The sequence below is a fragment of the Aptenodytes patagonicus genome, chromosome 3, assembly GCF_965638725.1.
Source record: "Aptenodytes patagonicus chromosome 3, bAptPat1.pri.cur, whole genome shotgun sequence".
NCBI classification, from domain to species: Eukaryota; Metazoa; Chordata; class Aves; order Sphenisciformes; family Spheniscidae; genus Aptenodytes; species Aptenodytes patagonicus.
The window spans coordinates 49,044,047-49,071,002 of NC_134951.1; the positions used below are offsets into that span (position 1 = coordinate 49,044,047).

General features: G+C 34.4%; 1 protein-coding gene across 1 annotated transcript in view; it reads right to left on the reverse strand.

Annotated features, from left to right (window-relative positions):
- Nucleotides 1–26,956, reverse strand: part of ASCC3 (activating signal cointegrator 1 complex subunit 3) — a 296,878-nt gene that overhangs the window by 50,220 nt on the left and 219,702 nt on the right. The window contains exons 24-34 of the mRNA XM_076333301.1: nucleotides 26,350–26,518; nucleotides 24,202–24,422; nucleotides 22,716–22,801; nucleotides 21,057–21,223; nucleotides 20,776–20,921; nucleotides 20,547–20,667; nucleotides 18,224–18,366; nucleotides 8,202–8,339; nucleotides 7,980–8,100; nucleotides 4,364–4,496; nucleotides 1,630–1,755 (exon numbers count right to left, since the gene is read on the reverse strand). Coding sequence (XP_076189416.1) covers nucleotides 1,630–1,755; nucleotides 4,364–4,496; nucleotides 7,980–8,100; nucleotides 8,202–8,339; nucleotides 18,224–18,366; nucleotides 20,547–20,667; nucleotides 20,776–20,921; nucleotides 21,057–21,223; nucleotides 22,716–22,801; nucleotides 24,202–24,422; nucleotides 26,350–26,518 — 1,571 coding nt within the window. The remainder of the gene's footprint in view (nucleotides 1–1,629; nucleotides 1,756–4,363; nucleotides 4,497–7,979; nucleotides 8,101–8,201; nucleotides 8,340–18,223; nucleotides 18,367–20,546; nucleotides 20,668–20,775; nucleotides 20,922–21,056; nucleotides 21,224–22,715; nucleotides 22,802–24,201; nucleotides 24,423–26,349; nucleotides 26,519–26,956) is intronic.

The following is a 26,956-nucleotide window of genomic DNA, read 5'->3' on the forward strand; positions in this document are numbered from 1 at the left end:
AATATGCATTCCTATCCTGCCATTATGGACATGACTAGTCAAGATCTGTTCATGTTGTTTCTCACTACAAAGGTTCTGCATCTTACTATGAAATATAGTGGGGTTCCCCCCCCCCCCCCCCATTCTTCCCACAATCCTCTCAGAATCGCAGAACTTTTGCTTAAAAGTTGATATTGTGATAACTTCAAATTTAGCTTTCTGTGACACTGCACATTAAAGAAACTGCTGAGAAAAAAGGACCATCGGTAAACATGCCAACCTCATACTCCAGTGGGAACCTTCTTTTATATTGGGAAGAGCTTGCCTATTAAATCAAATGACTACATTTCTATATTCTACACTTACTTTTGGGCTATATGTTGTGTCTTAAAAATCAACCTACCACAGATATCACATGATCAAATCTTGCCAAAGACAAATCAACAAAATCACTTTAACACAGCAATTCAAGAGCAAGACGTTTTAAAATAACATTACTTATTCTGTATACTAAAAAAGAATAGCGTCTGCAGTGGCATAGTTTTTAACATTAGTTGTAGTATAGATCATGTGCAAATTCCAAAGTCATACAACTAAACACAGCTTTACCCACATCTAACCTAGACAAAACCAGAATTTAGCTGTTTGTCACTCTCAGGGGAGAAATACCTTCCACATAAATGTATTAATTTTGTTAGTTATGAACTGAGAGAATTGGGTATGTTTTCTTTAGTTTACAGTTCTAACACTCCGCATTTTTTATTTCCCAAGAAGATCAGATGGAAATTCTGTTTTGTGGCAGATTCAGCATAGGACTAGATGCAGAACTCAAAACTAATGAAGACTAAAAAAGAATTAAAGGAAATTATTTTATCACCTGCAGGCTCCCACCAGCAGTTGCCCATAAAGAACCCAGCCAAATGTTACGGACATTAACGTGATTTCAGAAATACAACACTCTGGAGTACATCAAGAAATATTTAGTGCTATAAATGCCTAATTCTTTATTTGCCACATTATTTTGGTGGGTGAATGATCACATGATAGGTAACATACCATTTACCCCAAACAATGTTGTGACAAAGGCAGGCTACATTGCTGGAACAGCTCAGAACGATCTGCATACCAGCTGGAGTTAGGCAGGATGATAACAATCATTGAAAATATTGCACACGTGGTTTCACCAGGATACCCTAATGAAAGTAAACTTTACCACAGAGGAACAGCTGATAGCTATTCTCTCATTTATTAGGAAAATCCAGGTCTTAATAGATTTTCTACAGAAAACTGGGCAGAACATATCAATATGGTAGCTAAAAAAAAAAGTAACACATTATAAATACAATACCTAAAGGAATGTGATAATTTGGAGTTTTATTTTAGGGATGCTGATGTAGTCCTCTCAATAAGGCTATTTTATAGTTGTCACTAAATTGTAAAGTTATCTATCTGCCAAAAAATGCATTTATATTTAGAGAAAAAATTATTAAAAAAAAGTGCACACAAGTTTTATTCCATACGTGGGCCAGTAATGCTCCTACATTGGAGACTGCCGAGTATTCTAGGCTCCAATAGCAGCGGGATCACCTTTGGATCAACTCTACCCTCAAGTTACCTTTAGATTAAATTGCATTTGTATTTTATACTCACGTTGGGTTCATTATTAGTCGACGGAAGAAGTAAGTCCAGGTGATATAATCCATTGCATCCTGCTTAGAAGTAATAGTTCCAGCAGCAATTTCAGCATTCAAGTGGTCAGCCAGCACTTCTAACAAGCTGAAGAACAGAAAACAAGAGGTCTTAGCTGACTTCACAATCACAAAGACAGGTAATATATTTTGTAGAGTTGTGCATTAAAAGGTTTATTACTTTTAATCTGAAAATATTATATATTTATCTTCTGGTAAAAGAGAAGAGGGGGAGAAGGGGGAATGTAATTGCAAGGTCAGTCATCTTCTTTACTCAATAGTGGAATGAAGCTCAAATTATTTTTTGACTGGACCAAGAATGCACAAGTTTAAGTCATTCATGGAATGTATTCAGATGGAGCTACTCAGTGGTAACTTCTGAATACTGTGTGTTGACCATATGATCATGCTGGTTTAATCCAATAGAGAATCATATGGAAAGACAAACAGGAAATGAAACAGTGGCAATAACTTAGCTAATACTTGACAAATACTTGAGGGCTATTAAAATTACATCAAAACTGCTTCCCCCAGATTTTGCCTCATCTTCATCCAATGTAAAAAAAAAAAAAAAAAAAAAAAAAAAAGAAGCCACTTTTACCCAGAAAGATCTAAACTCAGAAACACAGAAGAACAAAAGCAGTTTAAAATGATTCTTACGAAGTAAAATACTGTTTAGAGTCATTAAATGGAACAAAGACCTCCATTAGGGTATCTAACGAGACCGTGCCTGTATAGAGTTCAATCAGGGAACGGCAAATATCCTTAAGGATCAGCCTAATTTTTCCTCTGTTATAATCCCTTTTCTTTTGCTACTGTTCTTTCCCTATTGCTAAAAGTAAAGAATAATTTGGTATGAGTAGCTGTTTTACTGCTGTATACCACTGATCACACGCTTCTGAAGGTAAGAACTGCAGATGTTCTACCCAGACTGCCCAGCAGAAACTGGATGGATGATTCAATATCTATTCCATAACAAAGCGTGCTTTCTCTTTTGCTTCTAATGTGCTGTATTTCAGACCCACGATCAGTGAGAGCACAAGGCCTGTCACATGAGTTTTGTACTCAAGTCTCACAACTAAAACAGACATTGGCTTTTAGAAAAAATTTTTATTAAAAAAATATGAAGTTAAATTTTACAAATTGGAAATACTACACAAAGCTGATAAATCTGCTCTTTGGTAGAACAGATGGGAAAGCGTTCTAAAACTAAAAACCCTCCAAGAAACCCCAAAGCACTTTCTCTTTGAAGCTATAAAGCCTCTCAAATACTTGATCATAAAAAGACCAAGACAACTCTAAGTTAATCAGATCACAACCTACATAGAACTTAACAAGATTGTTATTAATATGTGTATCTTAATCTGAAAATTTATCAAATATTCTTTGTTTATAGTAAAAGACGGAATATATCAAACTACAAAGTAAATATATACACACAAAATGAGCTACTAGAAACATAGAGTATTTATAGTATCGCAAACAGGAACAAGGCGTGATTACTACTGTTATACTGAAGATACTATTTCTTTATTTAGAAACACCACTTACTAATGAATTGAGAGATTTCCTAGTTTATGCTAGTGCCATACAGTCTGGATATATCATCAACATTTTAATCGTACTGCTCTTTTGACTTATTAGCTATCATTTTGAAGAAGTTCAACTCCTAGCATTTTGTCCTAAGCAAAATTTATATGTTAAAAAAAGAAAAGTGTGGTTTCCTAAGGAAATGAAGCGCATGTCTCCACATTCTTTGTTTGCAAAAATTATATGTCTGTGCACCACAGAAATTAACCTTCAAATACACCAGCCCATTTCAACTACATTTCACAGGTGGATAGCACTCTCAAGCTCCTACAAATTTCCTGACCAGATAGAGGTCCCATTATCGCTTATGTTGAGGGATGAAATGTCCTTAGGAGGATAATACTGTGAATTCTTCATCACTGAGAAAAGCTTTCAGTAATGCTCATGCTTTATTAGATGTCTGAGAATTCCTCCATGAAACATGCATCTATAGGAGACCGTTCTAGTTCTGCTTCTTGTTGTACGACTAAGTATATTATAAATATCAAAACCAAGGCACGAGTCACATTATGCTGCACAGCAAACTTTGTACCAGCTAAGTTCAGAGAGGCTGCAAAAAGGTGGTGTTTCTACATTTCTAACAAAAATATTGCAGTTTTGAAGTGAAAGATGTGTTGAAAGTGCATTAGTAATAGTTTACACCATGCAGATTTCTTTTTGAACTTGTGAGATTTTGAAGAATGTGGTATCTATAATGGTACAAGTATTCTAGGTAAAAAGTGCTAGAAACTCACCTATTTTTTTTCCTATTAAGAATTTGTCACAGAATTTCAGAGAGGGTTCTGAGGATCATCTATAGTTGTCCTACACACTGGCCTTGAAGAACAGTTTGTGCTCTCATTCAGATGTCTAAGACAACACTCAGAAGCAGAGAAGCATTTGTAGTATCATCTGGGAATGGACTAAAGAGCTCAACAGTGCTTCAGAACTCTTGGAAGAAAGGATTTTTCTGCCTAAAGATGGATAGTTTTTTGGAAAATGATCTTCCTCTAGGACCCCAATATTTAGGAGGTATTCGGCACAGGAATTTTGTTTCTCTTTTCTCTGTCCCTCATTTGTAGTACTGTTTATAGTTTGATCAGCTTTTCTGATTGCTTTATCTTTACCTTGATTCCACTGGGAAAGGTTCATAAAGGAATTTTTTGTAGAAGTCTTTCTTAATATCATGAACTAGAATTACAGCTTTTCCTTGGTCATCAAATTGTGGTCTGCCAGCACGTCCCATCATCTGAAGTACATCTGCCAAAGAAACAATAATGTATAAAACAAACGTATTCATCTGAATGTATAAATAAATGTATTTACATCTGTATAATGTGCAATACAGTATTTTTGGATTTCTTTGGCCTCGTATGCCTTATTGGTTTTGACACATCTAATTTTTTTTTCCACCTCAGATAAATTTACAATGAACTTCTTTCTGGCAGAGACTATCTTCCTGCATACTTGAAGACCACCCACTGCAATAGAATCCAAGCTTACATCTAATATAAATTTCCTCTACTCTCCTTCCATTCCACATCCATCCCTCGTTTGATCATATGCAATTAAAGATGATGAGTAAGAGAACTCATGAAGCCTACAATGGCAACTGTCTATTATTTCCTAATTTTCAAGTATTTGACTTCACAATAATAAAAGTTCCTTGTATAAGCTTTTCTGCTATATACGATTTCCTAGGTTTTGAATATTTTAGAGGAAAAAAGGTAAAGGCAAACTCTAATCACTGACAGCTATGATCTTTACCACTCAAACTTCAGGACAAGTTATATTAGTTATTAGCACTGGAGTAGAGATGGTTTCGTATCATATGTTGTCCCTATATCAGATCACGATATACAAATTTAAAAGCAGGTACAGTTAAAGCTTACCTCTACTACTCTGCCTACATATCATCACTTGCAAATACTAGTTAATGATTTCTATAAACACTGAAAACACTAGTTTATACAAAACACGCTCAACTTGCTACCCGGCCATCAAGATAAGTATGCTTATCATCTGTTTGTTTGTGTCTTCTCATAATCTGGTGTTTTGTGTCTCGCTCAACAGAGCTCTGATTCTTTTTTGGTGCCTCCAGATGCTATTTAACTTTGAAGAAACAATGGATAGCAATTCATAAGTGAGTTTTACATCTTTATTTTAAAACTTTTTATGTTTTGTGTATTCTCTATGAGCTCTATCACAACTGCACAACGTGTGGCTTGCAGTACCTGGCATTTTGAAAAGCGATTTCTTTGGCTTCAGAATCAATAAGCTTTTGGTCCAATGGTCAGTTGGGGAAGGAAAAGCCAGAGGGTGTAGAATGGCATACAGCAATGGACAATGATAGGAGAAACAGCCCGATGATGATAAACAGTTTTTAGTAACACATTTTCATTTGCATACCCACGAGCTATATAGACAGCAATGTTTTTTATCAGTTTATTCCTTTTGTTAATTTAGGAGTGACATGAAAATGTAAAATGAAACTAGTTTGAAAATGATGTTTCTGAATAGGTACGTGCACAGGAGGGTGACGAAACAACTTCTTGCTATTCTAATGTGGTGAATTAAATTGTGCATAATACCATATAGGAAATGGATTTACCAACAAGCGTCAGGAAATTATTTTTGCCAATATCCACTAAGTAATTATCCAAAACCAACATTTTCTTTACTGACTGTACGTTGCTTGGCTGCTTTTAGTCACTGGACTAAACTCCTGAAATGTTAAATATGATCCAATGGGCTGACTAAATGTCTGGTAACTGAGAAAAGGTCCTCCCCAAAACCTCTGACTTCACTCAAAGAAGCGTTTTTACTTATTTTTAAATTACTGAGCACTCCAGAATGATTCATTCTGCCCTTAGCTGCTTCCTTGGAGCCAAATGCATCCCTGATACAGAAAGGTAACTTCAGCAGGGAGGAACCAAGTTATACCATGACGGAACAGTGAAGGCATAACTCAAGGGCAGCATTAAAGACAATATTGTGAAATTTTGGAAGTATTTCAGAAAGAAATTCATTACATTTTCTTTTTATTGCTGCTGCAAAACTGTACTACCTATCCACAGAACTTCCAGATGCATAAATATTCTCTAGAAAGTTAAAAATAAAAATGCTCTAAGCAAACCACACCACATGTTTCTTCATAAAGTAAGGAATCTGCATTTTCTGTTGCAGTGCAGACAACAAAATCTAAATGCTTCCATCGCAGATGGCCGTATTCCATCCACTCCCTGCCCCCAAAGTCTTATTGAAAATTCAAGAATTGAACAACCCCCAATGTCCAAGTCACCTGAATTCAAAAAGACAATAAAGAGTGAAAGTATAAGCATTCTCTAAAGCCTTTGTGAGTACTTGTACAACAGATTTCTAAAACAGCATAGTAAGTCCTCAATGCTTATCGAGTTTCTGATTTCTTTTGAATATATTATTTTCTCTATTACTTCTCTCTGACAGTCCCACAGACTCAACATAAAATTTAAAACTTCAGTTGATTTCTTTCCTCATCACTTTTCCCCATTCAGTAATAAAGTCAGTTGTCACTATTCTTCCAGTCGGGACGAGCGAGATACTACTTCTCTGCAGAGACTGTTTGTACTAAGTTTACATCAGCCTAAGTCTGTCACAAAATGCAAGTGCGCATGGCTAAGCTCCCAGGTCATACCAGAATCTTTGAAAGAGATTCAAAGTTTGGTCTGGAAATTGATCCCAAGTTTCCTGCAGAGCACTAACCACTAAATTAAGCTCTATGATGGCTTACTTGGAGAAGTAACCTCTGTAGTATTTTCAGTTTAAGCTTTTTTTCATTAGTAAGCTTCTCTTGCTGAAAAGACAGTGTGTGGTTAAAAAGATGCAAGCTCTCTATTTACATTACAAATAACATTTAGATTGTCCTTAGGTGTACACATCTCTGGCACAGTATAGGATTATTTAATAATAAACTTTCTCTTGCGAAAAGAGAAAGGGAAAACAGAACAGGAAACCTGGAATAAATTTAGCTTGTCCTCATTCTTCAAGCTTAGTACCATGCAGACAAATATTCTCTCTGTCTGAACTCTGAAAGAAGTTCTTCCATGGTTCACTTTCTTAAGCTTGTTGAAAACACTGCAGAACAGTTTATGAAAAGTGGAGTTTACTGGAGCCAGAAAGCAATAAAAGTCTATATCAAACCAGAAATTCAAATATTTAATTTAGCTGCTTACTTTTGAAGTATCACTTACTTGAAGTATCACATCACTGAAGATACTAGACTAGTTAAGGCTTTTTGTTTACTGTCAAGTGACTACGTATAAATTTTATGTTCTCATACATGTGTGATTCAACTGTTGCATTTCAAACCATGGCTAAGTTTACTGTTAGAAATCTGTTTCTATTTAAAAAAGGTTTCAAAAATGAAAAAAATTATTTGATGCATGAAAACTTCCTTTTATACAATTAAATATGTAGCTAAATATGACTTTATATTGTCCCTTTAATTGTTTAATATCTATTTTGGATGATACACATTAAAGGAATTTAGCATGAAAAAGATTTGCAAGACAGAAACATTTTCATTATTACATAAAATCTTAAGAGTTCTCTTACAACTTGCATCAAAGAAACCCTTTCCTCAGCACTCCTATTCTCTACCCAAATTAGGTATTTTCAGTGATCAGTTACTAAATAATTCAGATAATTTGCATATCCTTGAAATACATTTCAGCATATGAGCATTTCCATAATTTATGTGAGTACCTGTAATGGGATAATCCACGTAACGCCTTGTTTTTCCATCATAGAATTCTGTTCCTTTAACAATTACTAAATGAGCTGGAAAATTTACACCCCAAGCTAATGTGCTTGTGGCAATAAGAACCTAAAACAGAAAGAAAGATTAATGAGCTATATGTAACAAAAAGCCAACTTTTAAAATTCCATGTAAAACTCATTATGGCAGGATTCAAAGAAGAAATGTACCTGGATTTTGCAGTTCACAAACAATTCTTCCACGGTTTTCCTGTCTCTCTCATGCAGACCCGCATGGTGCATGCCTATTCCAAAAGCAAGTGTCAGCTTCAGATTTGAATCTCTAACTGTCACTATAATGTCATTCATCTGTAACAGAAAGAACAGTTGCACACTTTAAAACAGATAACTCAGAAATTTTAAACTTTTAGAGTTGTTATTATCTTTTTTTTTTTATAGCAAGGATAATTTGTGCAACGCTGTTTATACAAACAGGAAAACACAGTCTTCAGTCTCTGAACAGTCTGGTTTTAGTCTAAAAAAAATCAAATACTATATTAATGATGGGGGGAATACAAAATGCACATGACTTTATTGACACACTAAGTAGCACAGATAAGGAAATGAAAATTCTGAAAATATCTTGACAGGTCTGGCAAATGCTGTGCATTCTGCTCCGTGTTTGTTTAATGCAATCCCTAGTATCAAAGGGGTTAGAACTGGTATAAAAACATAGCAAATCCCTGCAACCAGTAACATAATAACAGTCATGAAAAAAAAATTTGGCTCTCTCTAATGCCTATGAAAAGACAGACACAGTTTTTCAGTTTGATAATTCTGCAATTATTACTCATCAAAAAAGTTTCCTATTCACATGCTGAAATGCAAATTAACTTGAAAAATTTTTTTTGAGTGTTTGTAATTTATAGACTCAAACCCTGTAGTGAAACCCAACATACAATAAGTGTCTTCATTTAAAACTTTCAGAAGTCCAGACAAAAAGCTATTTTTTATTACTATCACTATTTTTTTCAAATCTCATGTCAATGACTACTTGGAATCATTTTAACTACTATCATTTTAACTATATATCTTGCCTATGTTTTCAAGTAGTAAATTCCATAATAAGCAAACTTATTTCTCTAGATGACCTCTGTGAAAAGCCCCTCACTAATAATGAACAAGAGCTTTACAACTTCGGTCTTGTTTAGTGATTTTACCCCTCAATATTCCTTCTGTTGTTTTATTTCTAAGACCATTTATTATTTTATGGGATTTTAATATAATTATAGCCAGGAACTTTCAAACCTCATCTCTTATTAGTGGTTTCCTGGTGCCACCAGCAGTGGCATGATGATATTGCATACTTATGGGCAGCATCATTCACGGTTAACCTAGGAGGTCTAGCTAAGGTTAGAGAAAAAACAGTAATGCAGAACAAATTACTCAGGGTAACTGAAGAATTTGGACTGAGTATTCAGTCTCATCTCAGATTGACTATCTCAAAATACTGAGATATAATACCTGCATGACTGCAGTGATATCTTCATTTCCACTTAGGACTCACAGGTGTTGCACTTCCGATGTTCAGAATTGTAACCTTCTCTAAATATTTCCTGGGTTTTATAATTCTCAGACTTTAATGTTAATAAATTATTCACATATCTAAACCCAAGTAACATATGTCACTACTATTATTAAAAAAAAAAAAAAATCCTTAAAAGGTACAAAAAAGCCAGAGAATACAATAGTCAAAAAAACAAACAAACAATATAGATTTTGTAAATCAATCAATTTTGTCAGGAAAAGCAAATTACAAAGCATTTTAAAAAGCCTATTTATTGAAGTAGTATTGACTAACAGAACCACAACTGATGGAAATAACAGAGAACCCAATTTAAAAAAAAATATTGTTCAAGTTTTGGCTTGGTCCAATCAATTTGATCTGTCAATGGAAGCTCCTAAACTTTAAGCTCCTATCCAACAATGCAGTTGCCTGGATGTTCCTGAGAGTTTCCTATGTTATAAGACATGGAAGGTTTGTTGTATAAACTGAGCTGGCATATATAAAAGACAAGGATGCTTACAGAAGAAAAGAGTGAAAGGGACTATAAAACACTGAAAGGAAAGGAAGCAGAAAGAAAAAAGCAATGAATTGAGAAGTGAAGAGGGGATAAGTCTATTTAGGAAAGGGAAACAAGAAAAGGGGTAGATAAGTAGAAGAGAGTAAAGAACTGAATGAAAGGAGGATATGTTAAAGGATAAAGTTTATCTATCTAGATACAATCAGCAAACCTTTGATTTCTCTAGTCACCATGTAGACATGTGACTGCAGTGTAGACAACATGAATTATGACCCATCTTAAAGATTTTTTCTTCTAAGACAAAAAAAAGCTTGATAAAATGAGAGCCTGTATACAGTTTTCTCTACAATTATGACCATCAACATACATTACTAAATATATTTTCGAGTCTATTAATGCTTTTTGTGCTATGGATTTATGAAGTGGTACTAGCACTGCACAGGCTCCTAATGCTTAGATAGACACTTTGAGAAATACTAGTTATATGTATACATTTCACAGGGAATTAAGATGAAAAAGTAGAAAATGGCACTGGTAAATATCATAAAAATAAATGACAAAATTAATGCATTTACATTTTACTCAATTTCTGCATTCAAAAATTGACAAAAGATATTATATTGCTGAATTAATTTTTCTCCTCCCCACCAAGAATCATCACCTTATGATAGTTATGTCTTTAATGTAAGGGAACAAGCCAGTTCTAATGACATTTATTTCATTATTCACATGAGCAGAATTTGGTATTGGGAAAATAATGAATCTAAACTCTGTTTTCCTCTAGGAGAGTACAAGGATCAAATTAGCTGATTTGGATTAGTCTACAGTGATTAGACTGCTCCTTCAGCACACACAGTTTTACAATGTTAGTTATTGTCAGTACAGAACCTGAGCTAAACCTTTTTGCCATGTAGTTGCCGGAATAAAACATCCTAAATTCACACTGCTGGGAATTTATTCAAAGATTGTCTTCTTGCTTTTACAATCAGTGGTGGTTATTTTTTTTTTCCCTCTGACTTGTATTACAGCGGTGGCCTGTGGTGCTGTTAGTCATACCTGCAAAGCAGTGTAATTTACCACAGGAAAACTAAAGAACCCTTAGCAGGAGAGCTGGCGCATGTACTACTATCCTGTCATTTTAGCAGCAGGGAATCCTAGTCATTTTTAGCTGACCCCTTACTTTCTCATAAATCAATGTAATAAACACAACTATTTTACCCATAGGCACAATCCAAGGCTTAAAATTCTCATGACAATTTATTTAAAAATATAACTCTCTTATGTCAGTGTAGTGTAAGAATATTATCACTTTCTATTAAGAAATAACGGCACAATTAATAGGTTCATTAACCAGAAACAGACACAGCATCATGACTATAAAACAAATCTACTGTTTCTGCATTGTTATAACTTCATTACTATTTATCTTTCTGAAAACAACTGTAATGTTAATTCATAAAAGGGTAAAGAAAATATATTTTATCTTCAGAACAGAAAAAGTACATTAAAAGCAATATAAGGAAATATACATGGCACTGACATAAAAAAACCCGTACAACACCGATGCAGGGAACTTAATGCAAGGAGCGATTTTTCCCTGGACTCCAAGACAGGCAGGATTGGGCCCATGCAGAAAAGGTTTTGCTATCCTTCACGGATTTTTTGATGAACAAACAAAAATACCTCCTGTGCTTTCCTAGCATTAAGTTGATTAGGAAACCAGCTTTTAATAAAAAACCTTTGAAAACCAATTTGGGGCTCTAGTAGCATTGCAAAATATTTATTATAAAAAATAAAGTTTATTTCTACCTTTTATATTCTAATCTCTGAACAAGCTAGATTTTCTCAAACTAGTAAGTAGTCATTTTCTTTGTTCCTGCACATATGTAAACTGTTGAACCATTTACTTTAAGCTAATAGAACTTTTTTATATTTTAAATTTATTATACTTAAAAAGCTTTTGTAGAAAGATAGGATTCCATTTAAGTAGATACATTACCCTGTGCCTGAAATACATTCCAGTCAGAGTATAATTCAGCAAGTTGATGACAATGCTGGCTCCAAAAGAAAGGAGGAGACCAGATTGGACAAGAATGAGCTAACAGATTGTGCAGCCCAATTCTGTCCCTTTGAGTGTGATATATTGTTTCAAGATGCTAAAAACCCATACTTTCTCAAAGCATATCTGTTGTGCTGGTTTTCCCATTTTCACAGAATCCTCATTATTAGTACTCTGTACTCTTTTCAAAGCACGTCAGACTCAGACCATATGCCACTGAATAATGCTTATCAATTGTCTAAAATGCCCAATAGAAGAAAGATGTGCCAAACAAAAGAATCGTGAAAGTTATGAAGTCTTTTACAAAAATAATTACATATTTCACATCTGCTACAGATGTTAAGTGAAATAAAAACATCTCCTTGTTATAACTAAATGTTAATTTTTTATGACACACTTTTGTGTCATAAAAACAACATCTTGTAGAAGGAAGTTGAACTTCTATAATGAGTGAAACACTTAGAAATCATTCTTGGGTACCCTCCTGATCTTTAAAGGCAGAAAAAAAAGTCATCTTATAAAATTATTTTTGATGAAGAGTTGACATCCTCATACTCCAGAACTCTCCCATAGAAACAAGATGCCTAAAACACCTCAAATAAGATTATTCAAGAAACATTTTAAAATATGGTTTAAACAGTTGAGATATATTATTAACACATATACATTTAACACTAAAAATCTCATCTGAAAGACAGCAATATACCTATTCATGACACAGACCAGATTCTTCTATTCCTGTTTTATAGCACAGCATTACCTCAGAACAATAACATGGAGATAATAGGTTATTTGATTTAAAGGTTAGAGAAGGAAAAGTCATCTTTTGTCTTTCCAACAATTCTTGGGATTTTTTTTGTTGGTTTTTTGTTTGTTTGTTTTTTTAGCAATGCAAAACAGAACTATACAGTAAAATTTAATTCACTTTCATGCATATATCTACGCATATTTCCACATAGTGTATGAACACATATACAAAGCCATAATTAGCTCACACATGTTTATACACTCTCATCTCTAAAACTGCAAAATCAGTATGGGCCTGATTCATTCCTTTTGGAGTCAATGAATGTCCTTCATTCAAGTGCCCTTGAATTCAGTGGAAGCTGGCTATTGCCTGGTATGGATGCTATTGAATATTACAGTAGGTATGTTTGTGCTAAAGGGTTTTAGTTATTTCTAGAGGTTTCATAAAGAACAGTCTTAACAAGATGCAGATGGTAAAATGATGCACAAAGCAGAATGCAAAAATCATTGTGGTCAAAGTTAAAACTGTGTACATGGGTACATTTCTTCTCAGTCCTTGCACTGTAAATATTAAAAAAAAAAAAAAAAAAAAAGTATCTGGCCAGGGAATATATTTCTTTAAAGAAAAAAACAACCCAAATAAGAAAACACCCTGCTTGTTTGCTGGTAAGAACTGCATTCTAACTTCAAACAATAAACAATAAATACTACTTTGTACTTCTAGGTTAAAACCAAAAAGCAGTAAAAACATTAGAGAAAAATAAATAAACTGAAAACTTGATTCTAATAAATTACGTTGGAAAAAGATTGCAACATCTGCCGCCACCACAGATGTAGATGCAATTTCTGAAAGAGAAGGACTTGTTCCTCTTTAATCAGCTCCTAATGTCGAACAGTATAACTGATCTTACCACCACAAACTGGTGGCACTGTCTATTTCCAAAAGGATAATCTGAGCTGTTGTCCCTTTTAACAAGATAAGTAATGGGTCACAATGTTGAACTTGACAGTCCTGGCTGACAGCTCTGAATTAGAATTTTAGCTAGAAAGTTTATATTTAAAAATCATCTCATGTTTATACAAAAAAGCAGGGTAAGGACAAGGTTTTCTTTTTTTCATTGGCACACTGGCTTCAATGAACAATAAAAAGAAAGAAAGAAAGAATTACTCAATTTAAAGGGGCAGCCTTCTCTTTGAGATGCACTGCCTATTCACGTTTCTGTCATGATGCACCTGTCCCTCATAAGTATAACTAGGACGATCTTTACAGAGTGATGTCTACTGAAGAGTCCTTGCAACTACTGCAAATGGCAAGGAAGGTAGCTTCAGCTGCTTCTTCACTCTTTGGAGAAAAATAAACTCTGTGTTGGGACTGCAAATCCTAAGATGGATAGAGAGCTCATTTTGGAATGTGTATGGACAATGCACCTTACAGAAAAAGAAAAAAACCCACCTCTAAGGCTCTAAAATAGGTAACTATTCTTTCTTCTTCAAGAGACTGCCCACTCATACTCTACTTTGGGCAAACTATGGCAGTCCTGCTTAAATCCTGAGGAACTTCTGCGCTATGCATAGCAATTGGCAAATGTAGGGATGAGCTTTGAAGTACCAGCTACAAATCTCAGTAAGTAGGGTATTTCAACATCATTGGAGGCTTCCTTGCTCAGACTAAACTAGACATGAAGTATTTGAGTGGACATTTCTTCATAAAAAGCAGGCACGTAGCCTGAAACTTAGTTGGATAGAATCTATTAAACAGATCTAACTATTGTTGTGCAACAACAGGTCCAGTAGAACTGGAAAACTCATCAGTACTAGAAACGGCAATTTTCATCAAGTACGGTTCAGTGTTAGGAAGACTGCTGTCTCAACTTTGTCTCAACTTTCTGAATACCTTTCAACTTTCTGAATACTGTAGGAACATGCGTATGAGCAGGAAACTGTACATCAGACATGAAATTCAAGGAAAGCATCCAGGAAGAATCATCTCCAAAACTGAATGGAGCTGCCTGTAATATATATTTTCAGTAGATGGAGGTAGAAAAAAATTCCTTCTCGACTATAATTCAGTTGTACCTGTTAGACTACTGACTCCTTTGAGGGAAAGAACATCTTGTATGATTCCTCCATGATCTAAGTATGCTGTTGTCTACTTTGGTGGCAACAGTTGAAGGGCTGTTTCTAGATGTCATTTATACATACAAATATGTGTTCCAGAAGCTTCATACAAGTTCATGTCCTTTGAAATATAACTGATTGAAATATTGTCTGAATTTGATGCTTGGAGCTGGGTGGCAGAGATGGGGGTGGATTTGCCTGTTATCTGAGAGTACTGGTGAAGAGAAGTAGTCTGGAGTCGTGAACAGAAGCCTTCACATGCTGCAAATCAGAGCCTGGGTTGGCACTACCGCTACAGGGAGAATCTCTACAGAGAAGATGAGGGAAGCTAAGATGATGGCATAGCTGATAAACAGGCGCAAAAGATCCAGTATTGGTCTCTCTCCCCCACTCCAATCTCTCCCCCACAAGGCCTGAATCTCTCTGTTACCATCACAGAAAAGCTGCCATGCAGGGTAACAGAGAAAAATTACTTTTAATGGCTGTAAGAATCTGTGTCTACCTCAATATCAGTCTTCCAGATGTTATTATGGATGGCATTGTTTACAGCATTTTAAGAAGCCTTATGAAGTCTACCCACTAGGAAGCTAACATAAACATAGATTAACATTTGGCCATCATGTAGCAAAACCAATTACACCATTAAACAAAACTAACCAATGAGTTCTGAAAGGAATCTTATGTCAGCCAAAATTAATGTCATTCAAATAAGGCTGAATGAAGAAAAATGCCAAGGCCTGTTGTAAAGCTTGTAAACTTTGTATACACCCATTTATGAAAAATCTCTTATATCTCAACATATTTCACAATTAACAATTACAAATACTTTGAAAATAAAGTCATTTGTCTGTAAGTTCCCCTAAAGGAACAATGGTTGGCAAAAAACAAACGAAAAAACTGACAGGCAACAAAAAATATTGTTTAAAGGCAACAACAATTTATTTCTCCTAACTGGTCCATTTTTATCCCATACGGAATTGAGAAACACTTGAAATACTTGGGCAAGTGTTTAAGATAGGGTATACCTACTATAAAGTAAGTATTCACTAGTTCTACTTTTAAAACTTAAAAACACTATAGCAATATGGAGAGAATTTTGTCTATTTCACCTAGTCCAAGCTTGACTTTAATATAACTTGAAGTTAGAATTTTTAAATAAAAAAAATTATTATGGATAAAGAATTAAGCAGTACATACACTACGTATGTGGCACTACTATAGCTTTGTCCTTTACTTCAATGTCAAATGAAACTCAGGCTAATCATGCTAATTTAAAAGACAAAACTACAAACTGGTCCCATAATTACCTAAAAAAATGTCCACTTGAAATTGTGGGTACTTCAAACACAATTGTGTTCTGCATAATAGTGGTAAGATATAACAACTTAGGGCTTAATCCTCAGTCTTTTATATTTATGTAATCAAAACTGAATAACTTGCTAGGTATCTTATGCTCCAAACATTCAGCTTATTAATTCAAATACAAATCATATGCAAATGTTATTAAACTAATAAATGCAAAGTCTGCTTGTCCTTGTTGGCTCCTCTTTCAAAACCTTCAGAGGTATATTCTGAAACATATGAAATTCAAAGACTCCTAATAGAAAACCGTTTTCCAGCAAGTGAAGAAGCTTCAGTTACAGTTCTTTTCAGGATAGTAGTGGCTCACAGGACATGAGGAAGCTATTCGTATTAATGCAAGTCATTTAGGGCAAGCTGCATGTTGCATATTCTAATTGTAGGTGAGATTACTACAGTAAACTAGCACAAGGTACTAGATTACTACGCACTAATAATTTTGATATGAAATATTTGTTATGCTCAAGAAAACATTAAATAGAGGTTATACAGTTAGAAAAGCAGCATCAAATTGAGATGTTTTAGTACTAGTAGTTTATCAGGCAAGACATCCATTTTCTCTTTTAAAATCCATCCAAATGAGGAAGGATACAGATGTCATGCTTTATCTCAGAAAAATCACACTTTATTTTTTTTGCAAAGAGCAAACAAAATAAAAAAATCTCATCTAGAAACCTATACTTTTTGGCATATAATTTTTGGTATACAATTGTATAACTATTCATACAATTATTGATATATAAATATTCATACAATATTCAATTTGGACCTTGTATTTATGAATTATGCATTTTGCTGTGTTTTGGCCCAATTTTATCACAGAAATTCCTATGCAGAAGGTCTGCAACCATTAGAGAAAGCTATCTTCCAAAATCTGGGAAATCTGAATATCAACCAAAAAAATTGTTTTGAAGCAATGTTATACTATGATCAGGACCATTAGTCCAGAAGGAAATAAATAATTCTGTATTCAGAGCAGGTGCAGAACTCAGTGCAGTAAATAAAATCCAGTATACATTTTGAAGAATGCAGATAAAACAGAATATTGAATGGTTGTTTATTATTTAGCCATCATTTATGTTTTGCAATAAATGAAAGAAGGAATTTTTAGAAACAATACAAGAAAATGTAATTAAAGACTATATTGCTTGAAAAAGAACAAAAAATTAAACCTTTACTCCAGCATTGCTTAACATCTGAGTATTTGACTTTTGTAATCTTTATGTTCTTAGAATAGAGCTATTGGCAGCTATCTTATTTTTTTTTTATAACATTCATTTATTGCATTGATATGCAAGACTGAACCATTCCTAAACTGTTGGTTCTGCAGTATATCTATCTATATGTATGAATATAGATGGATAGACACATGTATATACATATGTACATATATACACACAGATATATATGCAGATACATAACCCTCTACACATAGAGTCATCTTATGAGAAGGATGATTTTGCTCCTAAAACACTGAAAGAGATTTGGTTTAAATTCCAGCTCAACATCTGTATGTCACAGATTTCAAGCTGTAAACTTTGGAGAACACTAGTCCCCTTTCTTTTATTCTTTGTCCTATCTTTGTATCAAAGTGATACATGTATCATGAGATATATGTTGTCTGGGACAATGGAACTAGCATTAATAATAGATATGCAGGAAAACCAAAGATAAAAGAGTTTGCGTTCTAAAGTTCAGATCTTGCAAAGATGCTTATATAGCCTCAATGCTGACACTAGTTTTAATACATACTGAAACTTAGCATATGCAAGGCTGTTTCAAGATCTACCCTCAAATGACTCTTTTGTTTTAGATGTATTTTCTTTTCAAACAAACATTAATAAAATAGAAGCAAAGCACAAATAAGGCAGGTAAAATGATTCTACCTCTCTTTCATCCATCTTCAGCCACTGTTTGGGATCATCCTCGGTGGCTAGGAAAGCTATCAGATCTAAGGCAGTAAGCCTTGTCTGACGTCTGGATGACACAAAAATAAGAACAGGCTTGGCTGGAGAATGACTCCGAATTGCTGTTGAGGAAAACAGAACTTGAGAATTAGGCCCCTTAATGACTAAAATTAGAGTTTCTCTTTGCAATACCTAGACAGTTGATACACCTCTCTGCAGATGATATACAGGTATGTATACTTAGTCTCTATTCTGCCAGACAGATACAACTGAAGTTGTATACAGTTTCTACAGTAGTGGAGTCCCCATCCCCGGAGGTATTTAAAAGACGAGTAGATGAGGCACTTAGGGACATGGTTTAGTGGACATGGTGGTGTTGGGTCGACGGTTGGACTCGATGATCTTAGAGGTCTTTTCCAACCTCAATGATTCTATGATTCTATGAAGTGAGCATATACCACCTCTGAATCAAAGATCATATAACTATGCTTAGCTGAATCTGAAATAATTTGCCCTGCTACTTCAGTGATCATTGTAAGCTAAAGATTTAAGAGAAGCAGTAAGGAAAAAAACCCCACCAAACCACCACAAAACCTGGACAAGCTTTCTAGACTTCAAAGCTTGTGAATTTCTCTATCACAGCTTAATAACTATGTTATGTTTTTTCTGCCCTATTGGAATATGTTATCTTAGGCTAAGTGCCATCAAGGCCCAAAACTTGCTTTCTGCCTGACCCAGAGCTCAGACTGCATAAACTCATGTCTGCCTGCAAAGGATCGCTTCAATCTACCAAACCCAGAAAAGGTAAAAAAGGTAGAAAGTGACTTTTCAATAGCTGCTTAGAAAGGTGGGCATTATGGTACAAAAGAACTTAGTTTCTGTTGTTTACTAATTAGTCTGATATATTTAAACCAATTATGGTTTAGGACTTTTTAAAAAAGCATTTTCTTGCTCAGCCCATGTTTGAAAAGTTTCAGGTTGCAGCAAAATTTTTATGGTCTCAGGAATAAGTATTGCCGTGGAAATGCTAAAATAACCTTGACTGTATCATGTCAAACAGGCAGGGAGAAAAACCCTTAATAGATCATACATCTACAGATTTTCTAACATCAACAAGCACTAGAAGTATAAACAGGTGTATACAGAATTTCAAATACTCTCTCTAAATCTCTTCTAAATCCATTTGTGTGTTTTCTCATGTAATTCTCGTTCTAGCAATTAAATTTATGCATTGTTAATTTCTGAAAACTATTTCATACTATCCACCATCACATATTATTCCCCAGCTCATGAATACTACCCAGCATGTGCTCCTGCATATACACACACTATACAGTTGTGAAATTATTGAAATAGGATAATTCATGTGTATTTATACCTTACAACTATATATGCCAATATATCTATATATTTTAAAAGCCCAGCATCTAATGGATTTTTGTTGCTTCAGGAACAGGTGTGGCAGAACAGCCCAAGACAGATTTATTGTTCATTAGTGTTTTTGTACAATGCTCTTGTGGAGGTGTAAATAATCTGAGCTGTCAAGATTGGTCTCTAGTCCACAATCAATACTTTGCTTCTGTCATAAGGCTAATTAAAGCAGCTAAAAAGTCACCTCACAAATGTCACCTCACAATCAACAGCAGTTCACATTACAAAATTTATTTTGGAGGTTATTTTTAATTGATATAATAAATATTTCTTATGTAACCAAAACAAAACATGTTCAAATAAAATACGAGAGTTTTTCTTAAATCTATCCTGCTTGCCAGCTTTGTTAAGAAGAAAAAATTGAAAACAGAAGCATATCTGGATACACTACAAATTTTGAATTTTATGGTTATTGCTTTGAAACTAGAATTATAGGAGGTTAGCCTGACTTGCAACTTCTGTTCACAATTTTTTTAATGCTTACATACAGTGGTCCATATGAAAATACCTCAGCAGATTAATAATATGAATGGTTTTATTACTTTCTAAATTTCAAATATTTTTACACAAATGTTTCTTTATGGTGTCAAACACTAAGAGAAAACACATTTTATTTCCCCTTCATTAGCACTAATTTTATACTTCTGTTCGAAATACATTACATTCCTCAGTTATACGTTGCATTTGCAGCACACTTTATGTTTCAGACAAATAGCTTTGGGCCATTAGCAGAGCAGATTCCCCCTATACATGCCAAGAGTACGTACAGTAACACATGTTGTAAATGTGCTGCAAATGAACTGTGTGAAGTGCTCAAAGTCTTTTTTTCTTTTACAGAAAGAAGGAAAAGGTCTAGCAGCTTGTCGCTTACCCTGAAATGCAGGTTTGTTCATGCTAGCCATGCGAGGACAGTAATGCTGGCCAGGGAAGCCCTGAATGTGCACCTCCAGAGGAACCGGGCGTACTGATGGTCGGAAGTTGAACAGACCCATCTACAAGAAAACATTTTTTCCAAGTTTAACCTTGAATTATCTTATAAATGGCTATTTTATTTTTCTGCAGCACAAACACATATCCGTCTTCTGAAACATTTTTCATACCTGATTAATATTTAGCCAGTCAGCAAGGTCTCTGGCATTTGCTAAAGCAGTGGATAAACCAACTACTCTCACAGGCTTCTCTGTGTGAGATGAGATGAAGTTTGTTCGAGATACAATGACTTCCAATACTGGGCCTCTGTCATCCCCTAGTAAATGAAAAGTCCATTGAAAAACAGGGAAAAAGAAAAGGTTCAGATGTCAAAAAGTATATTGATGTCATAAGTACCAGCACACTTCAAATTTAGCAATGATTCTGATTAAAAACAACAAAACATGCTCACCTAGCAGATGGATCTCATCTATGATAAGAATGGAAACTTTCTGAACATAGCTTCTGTTCTGCCAGCTTCTGCTGACACCATCCCACTTCTCTGGGGTAGTAACAATCAGGTCAGCTTGGGCAATAGCTCTCATATCAGGGGTCACATCTCCTGTCAACTCTACAACCCTGTAATCAAGACAGACGGTGGCTTGGCTTTACAAAGCTTTAGAACATCTTAATGTTCAAATATTAACTCCTAAACATTAACTCTTAAAAGAGCGAAGAAACAAAATTAAACAAAGTCATTTTGTTTCTGGTCAAATACTTCTAACAGGATTTTCAAAATTGAAAATGGTACCAAATACCATTCCTTAGCAAAACCATATAAAAAGAAGAGGGCTAATATGAGTCCCAAACCATCTACGGTTAATTTTTCAAAATGAAGATAATATAAGAATATCAGTATCATAGAATATGAATCATAACATCCTGTCACAGCCAGGATGAAAGCTTTCTAGAAAGCTACCAAGTTGCTGCCTGCTGTTCTGTATAGATTTCTGGTTTGAATAACGAGCCTAGATGGCAGTGTATCTGCATTTGTTGGTGAAGTTCCATTAAGACTGGAGCAGAAATTATCCTGAGGTCATTTTTTTTGGGAAGATTAGCAGAGTTTTTCCAATTGTTTGCCTTATTATCCTTTCAAGTTCTACAAACAGCATTTGAGATGATCCATCATTTTAGACTGAATATAATGGATTTTTGACATTTCTAGGACACATTCTACATGCAGTTGAACATCTAATAAAAATTCCTCCAAGTAATGTGTAACTTCTGTGCAAAATTTCAGTCAGATGTTATAGAGTAAATTTCAAAAAGGAAATATTACCTGAAAATATTGTAAAATTATGAGGCAAATAATTTATCCTTACAGACCATGAAAATAGCAAAAAAAAAAAAAAAGAAAAACCAACTAATAAGTCACTGTTATGATAATAGCAGGAATCTCACTGGTAAATTCATGTACACAGAATAGCACCTCTTTTTACTGAAACCTGTGGTATGCTTTGAACTTTAATTTACAAAAAAAGCTGTATAAAGGAAAGGAAAAGGCCCTAAATAATGCATCCTATGGATATAATTTTTAACTCAAGAAAGTATCATTTTGGAAAGCATCAACATGACTGATATACCTTATATATCATAAAGTAATGGCTGAACTCCAACACCTGAGAAGATCAGCAAGAAACTAATGGTACCAAGCAATGAAATTATATCTAATTTATATATGAAGGACAATATATGAATACTAGTATACAGTTCATGCAACTCCTATGAGTTCCTTATCGCTGAGGTTTCTAAAGAAAGCTTATTTTGGATTGCAATGTCAATTTCCAAGGATACTGCAGAGAGAAATCTGAGCTTTACATTTGTTACACTGGCAAGTAATGAGAATGAAAATAGCTGGGTATCAAAGTGTATCCCTTTTTTAGTTTTGATTTGGCTGTCACTACAATGACTATTGATAGCATTTTTTATTTTTTAAGTACTAGAAATTTGAAGGACAGTATACAATCAAAACCTATTTTGAAATACTCAGAAGTATTCTGTAGATTTTATTCATACTTGATGGGCTGTTCTTTTGCTTCTCATTTCTCTGATTAGGTAAGAAGAAACATACTTTTTACCAAGTTTTTCTTCAATCCTAACTTTCCAGTCCTCAATTCTTTCACGAACGAGTGCTTTTAAGGGCGCAATATACACTGCCTGTAAAAGAAATGTCACAAAACCAGAAGTTAAACAAGAAACCTTTATTAAAGTGTACCTACAAGGAAAAAAAATATTTAATACTTGTGAGATTTGAACATACTCATTATCTGTAAAATGATTAAGGCCTGAGTTCCTTAAATGACCTATAACAGGATTATATTTAAAACAGACTTAACACTTGAAAATACTGCTTTGTTTCCTGAGCCATTAAAACAAGCAAATAAATTAAGAAAGAGAAAGAATAATTTCTTGAAATGGAAGTATTTATTATACCATTTAGTATCAGAACCCACTGATATAAATAGTGCCATTTTTTGCCAGGGCTATAAAATCTGCAAGCTAACATTCTAGAACAGAAATAATTAGAATTTCCAGCAAGCAATATCTTACCCGATTTCTAGTTATGTTGTTAAATTATTAAAATATTACCAATTAAATTAAAAAGCTGATTATTTTAAGCAAAATGTCACAGTATTTTCCTCAAAGAAGCCTGCTGTGCAGGGGGGAATACTCTGACATGTAGAAACAATATTTATTTAGAGATTTATGGTTAAATATTCTGAAGCTTTTGAACATGAAGAAACCGCTACATGAAGAATTCACATACATTCTTTAAAATGTATAGGCAGGTTTTCAGCTTTATTAAAACCTAAAAGATATATTCCTTTGAGAACTGGCTTTTTTGTAAGTCTAATAGATAAGCTGAAAAGGTACCAGTGTCTTGTTTACCTCTCTTGGACTAACAAATTACATGAAGATACTGAAATTTCAGAGATGAATAAAGGATTTGTGTACAAGATTTCTGTTAATTTCAAAGGTTATTCTTTGGTTAAATCTCACAGTCAGATACAAATATCTTTTCCAAAGACTTTAAAACTAAAATGTGGTTAACCAAGACAAGATGGCTAAGTCAAGATACAGATGTATATTCACTTTGAAAACAAAACCCCAAAAGCTGAGTTGTTCAGCTTTTAGACAATTTAAGAAATAAAACACAGGGGCAAGTTGGAACAGAAAATTGGCTTGTAGTAATTAATTGCGACCTATTTGTTTAAATAAGAGAGAGACTGGGCTAGTTGTAGTCACATGGAGGGGATCTAATAGCTATAAAACAGTACTACTGCTAGTAGAAGGAGATTAAAGCAGGAAATGCAGGTAAGTACAGAAAAGGAAATCCAGCATGCCTGTATGTCATGTTTTTAGGTTTAACTCTAGTTGTACACTGATTAATATATAAAGTTGAAATAAAAGCAAAATGTGCATAATGCAGTACCATTTTGTTTCCAGACAGGTACAAATTGGAGAAAGCAAAATTCAGTTTGCCATAGTCTTCTAGGCTTTTGTATTGCTGAAAACATGCCTACGCAAAATGATTCTAGTAAACCTATTTTACAAACCTTTGATGTGGGATACTTGTTAAAAACTCTAAAGATGGCTAATTCAGCTGCAACAGTTTTTCCAGAACCTGTAGGTGCTCCAAGAAGAACATTACAGTCTGTGTGATAAAGTGTATGAAATATCTGGGTCTGGATAGGGTTGAAGTGTGTGAATTTGTACAGGAGCTCATATTCCCGATGTCCCAAGGCTGTGACAGGCAAAGGCTGAAGATCCAGAAGCTCTAAAAACACAAAATAATCATAAGTGCATGTCAAGAGATGCCATGACATAACATAGTTTATTATAAAGATAAAGATATTAACCAATACTTTAGTGGAAAACAACTTACATTGGAAATTGTTTTACTTAGTATCTCATATGACACAGAGTCCACATTTGGGTCATTGTTAACTTCGATGAGGAATAATGAAAAGTTGATTTTATAGCTCTGAAGTATTTCTGCAAGTACTGTTGTTAGTATCCTGATATCTGTGAACCAGTCATTTGCATAAATTAAACTTTTTCTTAAAGCTGTTTCCTTTTTACCCAGTTGTAGTAAGTTCTAAACTCACTGTATTAGATTATATGTATGTCCAGTTTCTTATGATAACAGAACGCAGAGTCAGAGGACAGCATAGTCTGTATATTTCAGATTCAAGGAAAAAAATCTATTTAAGAAGGAAGGATTCTTTGGAGTTTCTAAGTTGATGGAGTAATACAAATCAGATGAGTACAACTAAATTTTGCATCTAATCCTTTAAACATGTAATTAAAGACATAATCTTAATGAATAAACAAACAGCCTTTCAATATATGATGCTCAATATATCTTGAGGGCATCTGCTATCCAAACAATTAGAGATTGTGGAATTTGGAAGATGATATATATAACCAGATCGGATTTGGAATCCTACCAAATTAAGGAGACTGCAGTGATTCTGCTATGCAGATGCTTGCTTTGAAGTTTGGGTTTGTGTTTTTTTTTTTTGTGGCTGGAGGTCTCATTGTCTTTTCAGGGTGCTTCACATTAAGGTATGATATGGGAGTCATAAAATCTACTGAGGCAATGATGCCTAATATTCTTCACATGCTTTTCACTGATACCTTATGGCTGTTTTATCATTCCCACTGAAACTGTGATTTCTTGGGCCCTGTTGAGGAGAAAGAAGGTTTTTTGCCTAGCAGGGCCTCTATGTACTTCATTGTTGAGTGGGAACCAGATGGGAATTGAAATCAATTACCATAAATCCTAGAGGCTCCATAACTGGTGATGTGTAAATATCTTTCTGTTTCTTCTGAATAGTAGTCAGTGATCAGTCAATTAGATAAAAAGGTTACACATGCTTTTCCAGACAGCGTAGGTACAGTATAACAATAGCTAAACACTTCACAAACACATGTGAATTTACGCATGCCAAAGGACAGCACCGTATGAGAACTGAGTATTTCTGAAGGCACTCACTTCACAGACTGCTAGATGAGCCAAATGTAATTACAGTGGAAAGGTTTTACAATGACATCAGGCACAATGAATGTATAAAGCAATTTATGTATCCAGAAAAAAAGAAGCAAAACACAAACATATGCTTCTGTGCCAAGTGTTAAAAAAGGAGGGGGAGGGGAAGGCCATGACTTGATCAGCAGTGCTGAGTTGAAATGTGATGTTTGGTACCGTAACAGTGCTTGCTATGATGAATTTATTTTAGTAAAAATAGTAAAATGTTTCATATTTTCAAAATTTTAACTGTGTTTGTTTTTTCTTTGCTGAATGCCATTTATAATACAACCATCCACTCTAAGATTATTTTTAACCAGTCCAGAAGAAATGTAATGCTTACAAGCACTAAGATAAGACATACAGTAACACAGAGATTTGCTTAGTTTTATATGACAGTTTCAATTTTCCTATGGTTTATAGAGAAACTGGAGTAACTAAAAGGCTGGTATTACGTTGAGATGAAATGAACTGCTTTTTGTTCAGGAATTTAAAATTTTAGAAAGCTTTAAAGTTAGTGAAGAAATAGTCTCGATAATACAAATATATCACAAAGTGAAATTCCATATACTTTTCTATGACGAAGCAGAAGGTAAGAGATTTATTGCACTATCATAAGGAAAATCAATATGAGCAAGATGAATTAAAACAAAATGATCAAATTTGAAGTTACCTGTGTGGGGTGGATGTCTCTCTGGAAGAATCAAATGTTGAAAATTTATGATACATACAGCCTCTGCTCCTAACCATCTATCGGACACAGCTCGAATGTAATATTGAGAAGGAAGAGGTTCAAAAATTGGGATTGTGAACACCAGCAGTTGAGGTTCTTTAGTAATGACCTAATGCAAACATGTAGAGAATAATTACTGCACAGACAAATCAGTAACTTGAAAAATCAGTTTGCCTCACTTCCATAAGCATTACCAACACAAAGCAATAAAGTATGTGTGCAACTCCATGTGCAAAACGTTCACATCTTTATAAAATATTTCACCACTGGGAATGGATTTTTGTTTCCATGGACTTCAAAAGATAAAAATAAGGCTGGCTCTTTATCTTTTTCTTTAACAGACAAAACCATTACAGTCTTCCTTTTTTCACCTGGAAATAACCGTCCCACCAAAGGAGGAGGAGAAAAAGGGACATCTGAGATTAGAAAACATCTTTGTGGAAGTCCAAGCTTATCATGTATATCTGAAACTGAAAGCTGTGCTACTGATTTGAAAATCTGCTTAGGTCAAAATACTGTTTGACCTTACAAATCTGCATCTCACTAA